The 16,510-nt window shown below is 39.5% G+C and overlaps 1 protein-coding gene across 2 annotated transcripts in view; it reads left to right on the top strand.

Moving 5' to 3' along the window:
• The window catches only part of LRP2BP (LRP2 binding protein), a 52,425-nt gene that overhangs the window by 567 nt on the left and 35,348 nt on the right, over window positions 1-16,510 (top strand). The window contains exons 2-5 of one of the 2 annotated variants that reach the window (XM_001368937.4): window positions 4,173-4,265; window positions 5,561-5,637; window positions 5,925-6,048; window positions 8,985-9,097. In XM_001368937.4, coding sequence (XP_001368974.2) covers window positions 5,946-6,048; window positions 8,985-9,097 — 216 coding nt within the window. In that variant the 5' untranslated portion in view covers window positions 4,173-4,265; window positions 5,561-5,637; window positions 5,925-5,945. Of the gene's footprint in view, window positions 1-4,172; window positions 4,266-5,560; window positions 5,727-5,924; window positions 6,049-8,984; window positions 9,098-16,510 lie in introns of both variants that reach the window. The other variant, XM_007496045.3, reaches the window with a different exon arrangement.

Genomic DNA, 16,510 nt, shown 5'->3' with positions numbered 1-16,510 from the left:
CAAGAGGAGGTCCTTTGAACCGATTGGCCAGAGATTGTAGGCGGGGAAATCTGCGCTGGGAGGATGGGGCGGGGGGGAGGAGGAAACCCCGAGAAGTGCGCGGGTGCAATGAGCCCGCAACGGGGCTGGGTGTAGGCAGGAGGCCCAGGGGCGGGGGCGGCCATGAGGTACAGGGCGGCACAGCACGTCGCACACCCGTCCGCCCGGCTTGGGGAGGGGGTGGAAGTCGCTGTGGGTTTTGGTTCCTGCTTCCCTGCACGTAAGCAGGAAATAGTGAGGGGCCCGGGCCTCTGGATGGATGGGCTAGGCTCCCCTCACCTGGCCCCACAAAGATTGGGAGGGAGGGGAAAGACCGGGGCTGAGGGGAGGGAGGGGGCTGCTGCCGTGACTACGGCTCGGGAGGTTGAAAAGGACCTGGAGACCCCGGCCTTCAAGGAAGGTGCGCCATGTTGGTGTGTTCACATTCTGGAGGCCAGGCGAGCCAGGCTGGTTTCTATCTGCATGTGTTCTAACGGGGGACTCGGTCATAGCCTTCATTACCTAAATGAAGAGTACTGGCCAAGGTGGAGGAGAAGTTTGGAAGTTCAATTCCGTACCAATGAAAATGCTGCTTCATTGGATCTGATGATTTCAAGCTGGAAGGGGCTCATCTAGTCAAAGCCCTTTTACAGATGGTGAAAGTGACAGCTGGAGAGATCAGGTGGTTTAGTGACCCTATTGGGCTGAAAGTTCCTTGAGGGCAAGACTACTTTTTAAACTTTCCTTGTCCTCAGTGCTTAACCCTATGCCTGACATATGGTAGTGATATGGAGGTACAGGCTTCCCCTAGACACTCCCAAACCCCAGATTGTGTCCCAGGGGATGTCTGTTTCCTAAAAATGCAGGAAGGGATTGATCTGCTTTATCTACTTCAATTTTATTATCTTCCCTTATTGAAACTACTTCAAAAACTTCAAAAACTATGACCTTGAGCAAGTCACAAGCTCACTTGGCTTCAGTTTCCTCACCTGCAATTGGTTTGGGCTAGATTACATCAAAAGCTGCTTGCAATAATTTTTAATTTTACATCTAATTATATTTTTTCTTTTGTTACAAATTAAAATTAATATATCTACCTAGTTATTGATTTTATAAAGTTTATTAATAGAAAGTATAGATCAGCATAGTTTAAAATCTCTTTCTTACTCTAAGCCCTCTGATCACGTGTCTCCTAGCCTTTATTAACCTTTTCTCTCCCTCACCTGTCTCTCCAGCACCTGTCCACATAAAAAGCCCAGAAAAGCTCTGCCCCCTTTCTTTTATTCACATTCTGGATGCAAAACCTGGCACAACTGTGGTATTTGAAAAATGTTGATGGATAGGTCAGGCTACTCTGGAGGGGGAGGGGATAAGATCCCCTCACACTTTTTATTCTAAATCTAATGATAGCATAAACTGAAGGAAAATTACCATGAAATAATGTTCTACTACCACCTGAACTATTCATATCTGCTGCTAATATTTATTTGAATAGTAAACAAAATGAAAGCCGATGTTTAGCATTAAGATAGCTAAATTATAAAATTCATCTACTTTTTTAGCCTCATTCATTGATCACCTTTATCTTTACAACGAACAAGCATTAATAAAGTTTCTTCTATATGACAGGCTATGGACAAAGATCTAGGCACACACAAAAAAGTGAAAACTCCCTGCCTTTCAGGAGTTTATGCATATTGTAACAAGGAAATTTATTCGTGTCTTAGACACATAGACAAGGTAACCTTGGAGAGGAAAGCACTAAGAGCTGCAGGGACCCTTAAGTTCTCATGTAGTAAGTGGCACTTGAGTTGTCTTGAAATAAATCAGAATTTAGAGAGGCAGGGCTAAAGAGAAGGCATTCTAAAACAAAGGATAGAGCAAAGGCACAAAGATGCATGATGAAATGTCAGTCAGCCAAGCATTTTTAGGTCAGCTATGTGCCAGACACTGTACTAAGTTAGCACTGGAGAAACAAAGGTAAAACACTATACCTGTCCTAATGAGCAATATTAAACATGCAAACAACTCTACCAATGATGTTACTTTGGTGGCTGAGTGGAGAATGGAACAGGGAATAAAAGGCTTGAGACAAAGGGATCATTCAATGGGATATTTATTGCTAAAATATTCCAAAGCCTGAGGTGAGAGCCCCTGCTTTAGGGTGGTGGCAGTGTCACAGGAGAGATGACATAAATAAAAGATTGTTAAGGAGGAAGAAGTGGGTGGTAAGGGTAGGCAGTGAGTGAAGAGTCCAAGATTCCACTTGTGAACCTGAGTGACTAGGATGATAGAGGTATTGTGTGCAGAAAGTCAGGAAAGGGGGAAGGTTTAGGGGAAAAGATAATAAATTCAGTTTAACAAGCACATGGGACAGCTAGTTAGAAATGTTCAATCGACGCTTATAATCCAAGACAGTCAGCAGAGAGGTTAAAGCTGAACAGACAGATCTGAGAATCATCAGCCTAGAGATGATGATACTATGGGAGCATTTGAAGAAGAGAAAAGAAGGCATAGGACAGAACTTTGGGAGATAACACATAGTTAGTGAATGTGATTTGGGTGAAGAACTAACAAAGGAGTCAGACAAGAAGAGAACCAAGAGAAAGCAGAGTCACAATAACTTAAGAAAAAAAGGGTATAAGAGAAGAAAATGATTGAAAGTGGCAAAGACTACAGAGAAGTCAAGAAGGATGAGGACTGATAAAAGACATTAGTTTTGGCGATTAAGAGATCATTGATAACTTTGGAAAGTGAGAGGACCAGCCACCTACCCAAAAATATTGAATTTGAATTCTGAGTCATTCTCCCAAGAATGAGCACTCATGAATCAGTGTTAAAAGTGTTCCAGTCAGCAAAAAAATACCAGGTATGGGAGCAGACAGTCCCTTTTTATCCTGGTCCCCTCATTAACCATTAGCTGATTACTTGAGAGTTTCAATCTTATCTCCAAAAGCTAGCTAATCAGAACTTGAAATGTACAAAACCAATTATCCTAATTATTCAAACAGGTTAATCAATCAAAACAAGGACTGTTTTATCCTGACTATTGCATATCCTATAGCCTTTTATGGGATTAGTTTATCAATGCAGGTCTGGTAAACCTGAGCTGTTATGGTTTTGAGGAAATGGGGCTTAGGTTGGAAATTTGGGTGATATGGCCTGACTTCTTCCTACCTCCACTCCATTTTGTATCTTTGTAAGGAGTCCACCATCTTATTGGTTCCTGTTCCTCACAAAGAGAGTGGTTTCATTTGAAAGATGAAGTCATATTCAGTTGAATATATCAAGTCAGAAGCCAGATTGAAGAAAGGATGAGAATGAGAATTGAGGAGGGAATTAAAAGCACCTGTTATCAAAGGTTTATAATAAAAATCCAGTTGTGAATAATAATATTTTTCTCAAGTGCAAATTAATAGTGAACACTTCTCAAAAGCCAAACCATTTTTACAAAATTGTTATTAAATTACCTTTTGAGAATCTTTTGTATGTCATTAATAATACCTCTCCGTTTCAATCAAAAACATTCATTCATAGTGCCAGTGATCTTTTGTGTCCTTGGAAGCCATGTTTTAGAAAAACTGGAGATGGAAACCCAATTTTCATTTTTTTAAAGGGTAAGAAAAGGAGGACCGTGACTTTTGGGAAAGCAGAATGAATTTCAGTCCAACAACAAATATATTAAGTACCTTCTGTGCAAAAGAATTCTGCTAAATATGTGAGAAGGTACAAAGTTTACGTTAGACATGCTCTCCTCCACCTTAGAGCTTACGTTCTCCATAGGTAGATAAGATACTTACTTACAACATTCATGTATGATAAATACATTAGAAAAGCATGAACAAATTGCTGGGTGAGATCTGGGGTGACCTTGGTCTTTACTGACTGGAAAGGGAATCAGGGAAGGCTTTCTCCAGGTAGCATTTGTAGAATGGTTAGTAATTCAAAAGGCAGAGAATAAGAAAGGCAGTTAGGCCAGGGGTTTCCATGCCTCTTGGCTTTCAGTGAACCTTCTCATATCCTCTTAGTATAGAAGAAAAGACATTCTACAATTTACTGTGCATATATGCACATCATAAATAAAATAGATTAATTTTAAAGGATAATGTACTAATTTACAAAGTATTCACTATAGCCTATGTTTTTCCCATTAGGATGTAAACTCCTTGAAGACAAGGGCTGTCTGCTTTTTATTTGGATTCCTAGTCTTTAACATGGTGCTTGGCACAGAAAAGATACCTAACCAGGTATACACTGCCACAGAGGCCAATCTGAATTGTTCTGTGCTTAACCTCCTCCTCCCTCCTCCCCCTTCCTTTTTGTGCATTATGGGTTTTGCCCCATATCAGGAACTTCAATCACTGACTCAATATACTGGGCATTGGTTCAGTTGGCCCAGCCATTTGTGTGCCCCAAAGCAAGGCGCCATTACGGGACTTTGCTTGGTTATGCATACTTTTGTGAGATGGTCCTCCTCAAAGGGTAGCCTTGGGTTAGCAAAACTGCTGCCGAGATCAACAGTCTGTGATGAGGCTTAGCTCCCAGTCTCTTGTCTGAGGACGACCAAAATCACTTCTAGCACTGCCATTGTTCCAGAGTGAGTAGAGGTGGAACCAGCTGGCCATGATGCTCTGATAAGACCATAGAACCAATCACAAAATCTTAGAAATGGAACTTAATGACAATAGCTAGCATTTTATGGCACTTTAAAGTTTGCAAAGTGCATTGTGAATAGTCTCATTTTAACCTCACAACAACTCTAGGAGGGAGGGGGTAATGATTATCATACTCATTTTACAAATGAAGAAACTGAGGCAGACAGAGAGAGAGAGACTAAGTCATTTGCTCAGTCACATAGCCAGTAAGTAAGTGCTCAAGGTTCAATTTCAACTCAAGTCTACTGACTCCAGGTCTGGCACTCACCAATCTTGCCACCTAGTTGCCTCTTCTACAGCCTTAGAGATCAACCACTTGTTTTACATAGCTCAGAGGATACAAAATGAGAAGAAGCCAGGCTTAAAACCTAGATCTGGAGACTTTTAATCCAGTGGGGTGGCCACTATATCACACTGCTGCCTCTTCATGTAGTTTAGCCTAATCAAACTGAGATTTCATTATCTGTAAGCACTGATGGTGTCCTGGTTACATAGGGGAAGCCTTGGTGGTTCTTCTCTTTCCTACCACTCAGATCTTGTCCCACACTGATGAAAATGAGTATTAATCATGGAACGAGGGAGGAGGCCTAGGGAAAACCATAAGCACTGTTCAGTTTGCCTTCCCACATCTTTAAATCTCTGAGCAGTCCAGCCTCCTACTTCCCAAGTAGAGTGGCCTCACTCTTTTCAATGCAATGCTCCTCCAGCCAACTCTCATCAGCTTTAGACCATACCCCTTTAATTAAGACAAGAAAAAGAAAGGAAAGTCCAACTGTGTGGACTTGGCTAAGATAGAAGAGAAGCTACCCTTTGGAATAGGCTGAGACAGATGCTATTCAGATCATTTTGATGAGCTGTTTATCATAATGCTGCTTTGTGGTCACTAGGCAACTGACCAATTCTGTTTCGAGGAATTCTAGCTGTGGATCTTCTCTACATGGACACAGGGGCCTTAGCAATTGTGGTGAGTAACGTAAATCTCATCAGGATGTGAATTTATGGACAACAACTAGATTGCATTAGATCCTTTGGAGATACAGAATGACACAAATGGTACTGGTTTTATGACTTTTCTTTATCCCTTGATGCTTTCACCCTTTTGTCGATTGCTACAGAGGGAGGGTGGTGGCAGGAAGGGTTAAGTGTTCCTCATGACAAATAATGGGGAGTGGGGTTATTTTTTCATCCCTCTAGAGAAGGACTTTTTTCCATTTTTTTTTTGTGTGTGTATGTATGTGTTTGATACTACAGGTAATACATTGAAGAAACAGAATGAAGTTAATCTGTGAAAAGCTGCCCACAAATTCCCAAAATGTTGCATACCTTTGTTCTTCCAAAACTCAAAAATTCCACCAATGGAAAAAGGAGAAGCAAGGTACAAGTCCTTTTATCATTCTTCCTTTAGAAGCAGCTTTATAAAGTTTCATACTTATATAATATCAGCAATAGTTATTCTATTCAAAGTATTAGTGTTGTCAGTGGGCAAGTTATTGAGCCTTAGTTTCCCTTCTTATAAAATGAGGATAATTATTAATGCATGTTCTACTTCAGAGGAGGGTTATGGAAAAAGTGCTTTACATGCAAATCTTAAAACAAGACATAAATATGAGTTGTTCTTGTTATTATTTCACAGTGCTCTTTTTCAGTTTGCTTGAAAGATAAAGTTTTAGAATTATGATCTTGCAAGACCTCCATTCATTTTCTGTTTAGGAGAATATCTGGTTTGAACTTAAGGAAAGAAAAGTCAAATTTTATTGAATATATTGAATACATTGAATATATTCAGGATTAATATTCCAAACTATGAGTTTGTTTTTCCTGGAGATATTTTTTTTTATTTTATGTGTCATGTAGAATGATTAGCTCATTAGAAGTCAAAATTTAAAAGGCTGGTTAGAGTATGGTATTCATATTTTAGTCCTACACAAGACAGTTTAATGCAACATAAGAAAAGGAACAGAATAAAGCACTATTCCTTGACTAGAGAGTGCATGACTAACCCAAGTTAGCGACATTGCAGGTATAGTCACATATTTACAAAGTCTCATATTATCCTTGTGAATAAAAAAGATAAAAGGTGTGAATTCAATGATCCTCATCATATTTCAAACCTGCTTGAATGACCAGACCCAAAAAGTAGGCATTAATGGATCAATGTCACTTTGGAAGGCAGTCTCTTATAACCTTGCCTTTTCACCCTGCAATAGTTCACATTTTTATCAGTGAAGTAGATATGGGTTATAAATAGCTTGAACTCTGCAGATGATCTATTTCAAAGTCATGATCCAGAAAAGATTTTTATCCATACATTTTTGGAGATGACCAATATGAGGATTTTTCTTACTTGATTATATTTAGAACTTTGGTTTTCTTTTTCCCCCAGGAGGGTCAGGTGAGAGAGAAATGCTTGTTAACTAAAACAATAAAATGAAATTTTAAGTGATCTTTGAAAATTGGAATATCGCGTCAAATCTAATAAAGTAGGACTTAATAGTGATAAAAAGTTCAGTTCTATTGTGTGTGGATTCTAAAAATAGTTAACTTCTCAGGTACTCAGTGGGGTACCCCTGATTTTATAGCAGTTCATCTGAAAAAAGTGCTAAGAGTTTTAGGGACCTCAAAACTCAACATAAGGAAGGCAGCTGTGTGACATGCAGGGAAGGCTGCATTAAAAGGAATAGAATCCAGAATGAAAGAGATCATAGCCATGATTATACTGCTCTCATTCTACCACTACTAAAGAATTCTATTCAGTTCCAAGTACATATTTTAAAGGATACGCATGAGCTCATGAGCCCATCCAGTTATGGGCAAGCAAGATGGCAAAGGGCCTTATTAAGATCATGCCAGAGAATTGGTTGATGCCTAAGTGGAAAGAGCTAGACCTAATAGCTACCTTCAAGTATTTGGCTACCATATGGAAGTGAGGTTAGACTTGCTCTGCTTTCCAGAAGTCAGAATGTGTGAAATGATGAATGGAGGTTTCCTAGAGGAAGATTTTCTTTTGGAATAAGGGAAAAACTTTCTAGCAATTAGTTATCCAAAAATGGAATAGGATGCCTCAGGAGGTATTATTATATCTTGGTAGAGACATTTAAAGTCAGGCTAGATGGAGATGGTTCCTTGGGATAGTCTAGAGAAAATTTTTGTTAAGATACAGAGCATTCCAAAAATATTTTATATTTTGCTTTACATTTAATGTTAATTTACCTGCTATATTCAAAAGACCCAAAGATTTAGAACAATAGAATACTACTGTCAGAGCCGAAAAGGATTTTAGAACACATTCAGTTTTAATCCCTTCATTTTATAGACAAGGAAGCTGAGTCCCAAAAAGAGATGCTGGTTTGTCGATGGCTACATAACTAGTTTAGTGGCTGATCTGGCACTAGAAGGCAGGCAGGATCCCTTCACATCAGCCTAGGAGTCAGAACTTCAAGTGTGCAAAGTTAAATATTACCACAAAGTAATGTAATCACATTCACACTCCTCACTCAAGTTTTTCAGTAAAATAGAGTTGCTCTACTAGCTGTCTCTAGTAAAGGAAACCAGACAGTTTCACCTCCTTATGTCCTCTAAGACTGTTCAACAAATACTTATTGAGGGCCTGGTATACGTACAATGCATAGGTGTTCTAGGTGATACAGGGGATGCAAAAATGCATAAAAATGGCTGCAATCCTCATTCAGTTTAAGATCTAGTTGAGAGGGTAATTATATAAAATGTTATATGGTCAATAACAAATGAGACAATGTTATATGTTCAAAAGAGAGCTCTGTGGGTTAAGGTGGTCATAGGATTCCAAGGAGATAGAATTGAAACTGAACTTTGTAAGCCTGGCAGAATTTGGTTAGACTAAATGAGGGAGGAGGGGTATTTTAGGTCCATGTAACAGTAAAAACAAAGGCGTCATGCCAAGAATGAGCAAATTGAGTTTAAGAAGTAGTAACAAAAGTAGTCTTCTTAAATTGGCCAGACTTTGTGTTGGGGATCCAGTGACTAAAAAAGAGTTTAATCCTTCTTAGATGGAAAAAACCCTCCATACTTTTTTTCCTGGATAGTAGAGGACAACTAGAAGAGGACAACCTCCTCTTGTTTTGTACTAAGATATTCCCTTGCTATATACCCAGATACTTAAGAACCAGTTTGAGAATGTGGCCTTGAACAAAAAAGGGGCAGGAAAAAATGGGTGGGGGAGGGAGGGGTGGCTCTATTATGGTATTATTTAAAATAGAGAATATACAAACTTTATAAGGTCATACTGTAAGATTACAAGGTAGTTTTCATTTAAAAAAAAACTTTTCTCATTAGATTTTTACCATCATACAAAGTTGGTGGAAAAAGCATTACAATTACTGAAGGACAGAATAAGAAAAGGAGATCCTCTGGCTTGTTTCCTGCGAGGTCAACTATACTTTGAAGAGGTAACTTTAAAATTTTTATTTAAAAAAAATATTAAACTCAGAAGATTTCCAGGAAAAAAAAAAACATAAGTGGAAATAAAGTCAAAGGATATTTTAGTGTTTCCTGTAATTCTACTGTGGGATTTTCAGATCCAATTTTCCTACAGGAATCCATTAGGGAATGATTTAAAATAGAATATACTGGAAATGACTTAAACAATAGACTACTCCACCTTTGCCCTTAATGGATATGGCCAGTAAGACTGCCTCTACTACAAAATCATTTTTGATATAAATGTGTTTGTATAAACTTATATTTACATTAATGTATAAATGACCCAATATAAGTTAAATGCTTACTCCTAGGATACTATTTAGGAGCATTATAGTTGGCTTTTCTCTAGATCTATGATTTCATTGGTGTAAGGAACTTTTAACATAGAAATTCCCTCTACAAATACAGATCAGTCACCTAATTCTTCACTTTATTGACTAAAGGTATCTTTAGGATGAAGATGTACCTTTAATATAAAAAGGTAGATTCTGATCCATATACCTAGGTATTTCTATTTGTGTATATCTATGTGTTTTTGTGACATGTCTTTATACACACATATGTAGTATAAAATATATGTGTACATATTTACATACTCTGTATATACAGTGACAGTAGCCACAGTTATGTATCTATAAACATGCATGTGTGCATACCTACACAGAGACCCTGGGGTCATAGATTGGCAGCTGCCACTTAGTCCTTGTGTACCCACGGGTAATTCACTTAATGTTTCTAGTCTAGTTTCTCCATTTGTAAAAAGGAAGGGAGGTCTGCCAAGTTCCCTTCGATCACTACACCGATCATTGATCTGGCTAATACTTATAATTCTGATAATACCTAAATATCAAAAAGGTCAGCTTTCTTTTGTATAGTTATCTAGATACTCATAACAGCTCTTTCCTGAGCCCTACTCAACCCTTCAGAGTATCTCAAAATATAGTACATGCCCGATTACTTCCTAAGCATCATGTATCCTCTTTGAAGTAGACTTTTGTGTGAAGCAGGATGGAGTACCCCTGTTGGCAGTCATCTCACACTCCCATAATTGTAATCTTGTTAAATCTCCCCTTCAGAAATGCACAGAATTTTTTCAAAACTGTCAGCATTTCAGAACTATTGTCATTCTTTTATATTTGAAATAATTTCTATTTCTATTTTTGTCTAAACTTACTAAAATTTATATTAGCTAGAATTATGTCTAGGATGGAAATTATCCAGATAGCATCATATATATTTTAAACTCTTACTTTCTGCTTTAGAATTAATACTAGGTATCAGTTCCAAGGCAGAAGAGTAGTAAGGGCTAGTGACGTGCCCAGGTGATTTCCCACCTAGCAAGTATCTGAGGTCAAATTTGAATCTAGGACCTCCTGTCTCTACTCCTGTCTCTCTATCCACTGAGCCACTAGCTGACATATATATATATATATATATATATATATATATATATATATATATATATATATATATATATATATAAAGTTAATGTCAACATAGGCTACATTGTGACTTTGTCCTCAATGATATGTGACTGTACATATTGTGGAAATCTCTAAGATAGGCATCTTCCCTATTTTGGAGAATTGCGTGGGACCAGTCAAGCCTATTAGGACTGTCTTTTACTTGAGATAAGCAGAAAAGGTAGTCTCTCCCAATGGAAATACGTTATGTTGTCTTTCAGAGTAAGCAAAACAAAGTTTTCAAACTTTTTTCCCTGTCCTGTGTGCAGTAAATCAGCTGCTCTATGACCTTCAAGGAATAGATTCTGCTTTGCTGCCATAGTAGCAGTTGAGAAAGAACATCAGTAAAGTGCAAAACAATGAAGAGATTCTGTGATTTTGTGAGAGATCTGGCTCTCCCCAAAAGATGCTGTGGTTAGGATTATTTTGCTACCAAGAAACAAGAAGAGGAGGGGCAAATGAAAAACACTGAAGGCTTGACATTGTAGGAAGGATTGTGAAGAGATGGCTAAGCTTAAAGACTTAAAGAAGAAACACAGCAAATGATAGATGAGAGTGGAAACTCGGAAAGAAACAGAGGGAAATGAAGGGGAGGAGAAAAACAATAGCTAAGAGCATCAGTGAGTTAATTTAGTATGTTATAAAGTTGGAAAATTGGCATCCTGTGTATGGTTATGAATGGCACCTCCCCATCAATCCAAATTTTTTTATTAATCAGAACATGATAGTCTCCAAACATGCTGTTAACAGTTTATGGGGATTTAAAAAAAATTTTTAACCCTTACCTTCTGTCTTGGAGTCAATACTGTGTATTGGCTCCAAGGCAGAAGAGTGGTAAGGGCTAGGCAATGGGGGTTAAGTGACTTGCCCAGGGTCACACAGCTGGGAAGTGTCTGAGGCCAGATTTGAACCTAGATCCTCCCATCTCTAGGTCTGGCTCTCAATCCACTGAGCCACCTAGCTGCCCCCTATGGGAATTTTTAATGAGTTCATTATTTTATTATACTAATTATAAATAATCCTTAAATTGTGATTTATATTACTAACAACTTTGTTTTAAAGTATATCGATCCTTATTTTTGAATGGTCCAAGGCAGCTTTCCAGTAGCCATATTCCTAAGGATGGATGAAACAAACAGTCAAGCCTGTATTATCTTTGCTCTGTAAGGGTAGAGGTAATATTACAATAAAATCATTTGTGTTTGATCTGGGTACATATTGTGAGCAGAAAGTAGTATTGAAAAGGAATCTATTGGGGGTCATCTAGGTTGGTTGCTAGGTGGGTGGCTCCATGGATTGAGACCTAAACCTAGAGACAGGAGGTCCCTCAGTGCATTACCCTGGGCAAGTCACTTAACCCCCATTGCCTAGCCCTTACTGTCCTGTCTTAGAACCAGTACACAGTATTTATTCTAAGATGAAAGGTAAGGGTTAAAAAATAAAAAGAAAAGGAATGTATTCAATGAAACTGTGGATGAGAAAGCAAGATATTTTGTTGCCAATTGCAAGAATTTTAGAGGTGGTCAGAAAATAGATTTTTAAACCCTTACCTTCTTTTAAACCCTACCTGTCTTAGTATCATTTCTAAGACAGAAGAGTGGTAATGGCTAGGCAATCAAGGTTAGATGATGATGGGTCCAGTTGTCATAGTGTCTGATGCCAAATTTGAACCCAGGTCCTCCTGACTCCAGGCCTGGAATTCTATCCACTGAGCATCTTTGCTTTACCAAGTAGATTTATCTTCCTGAATAAATGACTTTAACTGAGTAAAGTATTTTTGAAAGGGCTAGATCTGATGCCTTCCATTTGTAGAGATATCAAAAGCCCACTCTGTCACCCAGGAGCCTTCTTGATCAGCTCAGGTTGGCTTTAGGATTATTACCCAAATAAGTAAACCTCTTGTTTGCCGCCCTCTTAGGCTATGAATAAGTGACTGTGTAGGAAACTTGGGAATTGGGAGAGCAGAGGAAAATGTGTCCAAGCAGGCAGAAAGTGCCCAGTAATTAGAAAGCGTAATTCAAGAATATTTCTGTGACTCAAAGACTGAATATATTGAGGGCTCTGCTTATAGGGTAGCCCAGCCTCAACTCAAAAGGAGGAGCTCGCCTGCTGCCTTATCAGCAAAGCTGAGAAAGCTGTAGATTGTGAGCCTAATAGTTCGGATGCCAAAAGCTGGGAGCCAGAGATGTGCATGGGTGCATTGGCCTGGTGGCACTCTTGCCTCTGCTGGCCCCTTTCTCTGAGTGATAGTCACTGCTCTGTGTAGCTCCATGTCATGTCATGAAAATGGCTTACAAGAACAAGAGTCCCACTCTGCTCTAAGGTCTACCTGCCTTTCCCCAGCTGGCAGAGCTATCTTTTCCCAGATTAAAATGTATATTACCTTTGGGAGGATGAGGATGGAGGTGTAGGGCTGAGAATCCTCTTCTCTGGAGCAGAGAAAAAATAATGTTAGAGGCAGCCAAGTATGAAAATGCTGAAATGTGAGGACCATGGGGAGGAAGGGTTAACCCTAGAACAAGAAAACTGAAGAATGCTGAGGCTCAGAGAACTCAGATAGCCAATCAAAGGGATTTTTAAGGCTTTTATCCCTCACCCTGGACCAGGGAGAAAACATACTTTTCTTCCAACTTGGATATAATACAGACCGGGCAAGGGAAGAGTATATGGATAAATTCTGTTCCAGCCTACACCCCCCCATAAAGAAGCCATTTATAAACGTTTAGATGCAATGACTCAATCCTACTGTGTGCCAGACACTGTTACTAGGGGCTAGGGATACAGAGGCAAAAAGGAGCCAGATCTTTTCCTTAAGGCACTTAGGCTCTGCCACGAAGGATAGTTACAGAGAGGCTTAAACAGCAGTTTGTTAGTTGTCGGAAATATATTAGGAAGTGCTGGAGCTTATTAAAAGGAATAGGGTGGGAGTGTGTTAACTTGGAAATAACACAGAACTATTAAATAGTCAGAAAAACCAAGTCTTTAATCAGGATAGGGATAAGTCCAGTATTTGATTCTTTACTCAGAGGCTGGTGCCACAACTTTTTCAGGGTATAAACCCTGGACTCTGGTCACTGACCCCTGAGAGTACCACCTCGCTAGATGGACTCCAAGGAACAAAAGAATTTGGGGATCCTGCATACCATTTGGGGAGTCCAGGGGCAGGGAAAGATGATTGACATCACTATAGCTACAAGGAAATGGGAGTGTTCAAACTATACTGACAGGATACAATCAAGCTTGGGAAGGGAATCCTAGCTAGAGGCTAGGGTGTAAGAGAAGGGGCTGCTTATAGTGGATACTAAAGGATCCTTAGCATATATGCTTAGTCCCACTCAACTAGGATTGTCATCCCCAGAGAGTCCCCCACTCAGTCTGAAACTGCCAGCCTGGAATTCCCTTCAGGGTAGATGCCCATGGGAACAAGGAACAAGGACAAACTTTGGGGTCTCCAACCTATAAGCTAGTCCTGAAACTTGGGGTTCACCAGATCCCACCAGGCCACAAGTATGGGATTCCTAGATTCCATGTTGACAAGTGGCATGGTTAAATCTGTGCTGAGGGGAAATCCCTTTGGCAGCTGGGTCCGTGGGCTGGAGAGAGAGTCGAGACAGAACAGGGAGAACAGTCAGAATCTGGCTACTGTGATAGTCCAGGAGAGAGATGAGCACCTGAACTAGGGTCTAGCTGGATCTATGAAGACTGAAAGAGAATATGGAGAACAGGCTTGGAAGCAAAGCTAAGGAGTTCTGTTTTAGCATTTAAGAATTGGATGCCGGTAGGAGATCTGTTTTCAAATGCCCAATAGGAAGTGGGCGATTGGGGCCTGGAATTCAGGAGAGTGACCAGCAGACTTAAATGAGCTCTTTACTTTGGACCCAAAGGGCAGGGCTGCAAGTGGCAAAAAATCCTGTGTCTAAACTAACTGGACTGTCTTAAAGTAGGTCCAGCAAGAAACTTAAGAACATAGGCACAGAGAAAAGAGAGCATTGACGAGGCTAGGTCACTTCTACTAATAGCTTCCTTGGAAGATGATACAACTAAAAATCACAGATCAGGTCCTAGTGGTCAGATTATCTGAAATTAGTTTGCCAGGAACTGCAAGGGTCCTTGGGAGTAAGTACCTGTACTATGCAGTTCGACAGGTTGCACCTAACAAGGGAAAAGGAACCATTTTCAAGAGAGAAGCAGAAATCCAGACTCCTCAAAACTCAGAAGTTAAAGAAAAGTGTGAATGTGAAAGTAAATGCTTCTCCACTAGTCAGATTATATATTTATATACAGTGTAAATGAATAGACAATCTCCACCCTCAGCCCTAATAAACCTCAGAGAAATGTTGACACACTGAATGGGATCTGCTAAATCCAGTGTGTGTGAAGCGACCGTGCTTGGTTTGAAAATTTTTGGAGGGGGTTCGATGGAGAGGCTGAGCCTTACAGGATCTCCCCTAACCCGGTAAAAATGAAGGAGCCAGGAAAAGCCGAAAGGAGAGCTAGCTCCCTTCTGCTAGAGCAGGAGTGGGCTATGGTGCCTAATGGGGCACACAGTGTTGGTTGTTTCCATGGTTTATTTCATGTAATTGGTTTTCTTTATCACAAAGGAGCCTTCTGGGGGGGGGGGGTAGGAGTAGTATAAAAAACAATACAATGTTTTTCAAAAGGTTATTGGCAAAATCTCCCTTTGGAACTGAAATGAAGGTGTTATTAGAGAGTGATTTTGCCTTGTTAGATGAAATTAGACTTGGGAAAGAAATGTAGATTAAAAAGGAACATGCATCTCTTTGGCTCCCCATGGCTAAAGGCATGGTATGGAAGTTCGAATTACCCATAATTTGTAAAGAGGTTATATTAGAATTTGATCATTAACTTCAAACTCTATGTCTAGCAGGGGGTGGCAGTTAGACTGATAAACAGCTAGTTAAAACAAGAAGTGCCTCCCCCCAAAAGGCCTTGCACTGATTCTCTACCAGCAAGCGACATTTCCAGCAAAAGGAGAGCTTTGATCCAGAGCATAGTTCCTATCTAGACATTTCTAAATGGAAAAAAAAGGTGTGGACCTATCAGGTTCTGGGCCTGGACAATTTGCAGATTTGAAATGGAACACAGTTTTGCAGACCAAAAATTATCTAGAAAGTGAAATATCAGCTTGTATTCTCTCCTAGTTTTTTTCCTGGACCTAATAAGTTGATTTTTATTGTTCTTGAATATCTATATCACACACACACACACACACACACACACACACACACACACACACACACACACACACACATAGTGTAGCATCTTAGTTTTTCACAAATTATCTTTTCTTTTAGTCAAGATATTATAGTTATTTTGAGGGTAGAGAGCATGTCAGTACCCTTAGGGAAAATAGCATTTCATATCTTCACCACTGAATTTACATTTAAAGAAAACTAGACTAAAGCTGGCCCAACCCAAAGGTTTAGTAGGTGACTGATGATGTGGCATGATTAGAAATGTCCTAGGAAGATGCCCTCCTTAATATTCCTAGCTGATAGTCTATTGCTGAAGAAAGATTCTTTTGGAATAGATTATTGCGCATGTTGAAATGCATCTACCCTTTAAAGGGTGGCATGTCAATGTGTTTCCAAGTTATTTATTCCTTAGTGTGAATATCAGGTCTGAATAAATTGACTCCTAGAGGAATAAAGCAAATAACAGGTGAATTTTTAAAGAGAAGGGAGACATAATTCCTCAGTGGGGTTTTTCTTGCTCAACTTGGGTAAAGCTTGGTTTGGGTTTTAATACTGGTGAAGGGGGTAGCCATTAGGATAACTACAATGGTGAGGCCACTGAATATGGCGGTGGAGGAGCTGCAACTGAAGTAACAAATTATTTCTCCCTCAGAATTTTACTTTTCTTCAATCAGCCTCCTATGGGACTATCTCCTTCCTG

This window comes from Monodelphis domestica, chromosome 6 (genome assembly GCF_027887165.1).
Source record: "Monodelphis domestica isolate mMonDom1 chromosome 6, mMonDom1.pri, whole genome shotgun sequence".
In the NCBI taxonomy this organism is placed as follows: domain Eukaryota; kingdom Metazoa; phylum Chordata; class Mammalia; order Didelphimorphia; family Didelphidae; genus Monodelphis; species Monodelphis domestica.
The sequence above is the reverse complement of the archived record's forward strand: the minus strand, read 5'-3'. Positions and strand labels throughout refer to the sequence as shown.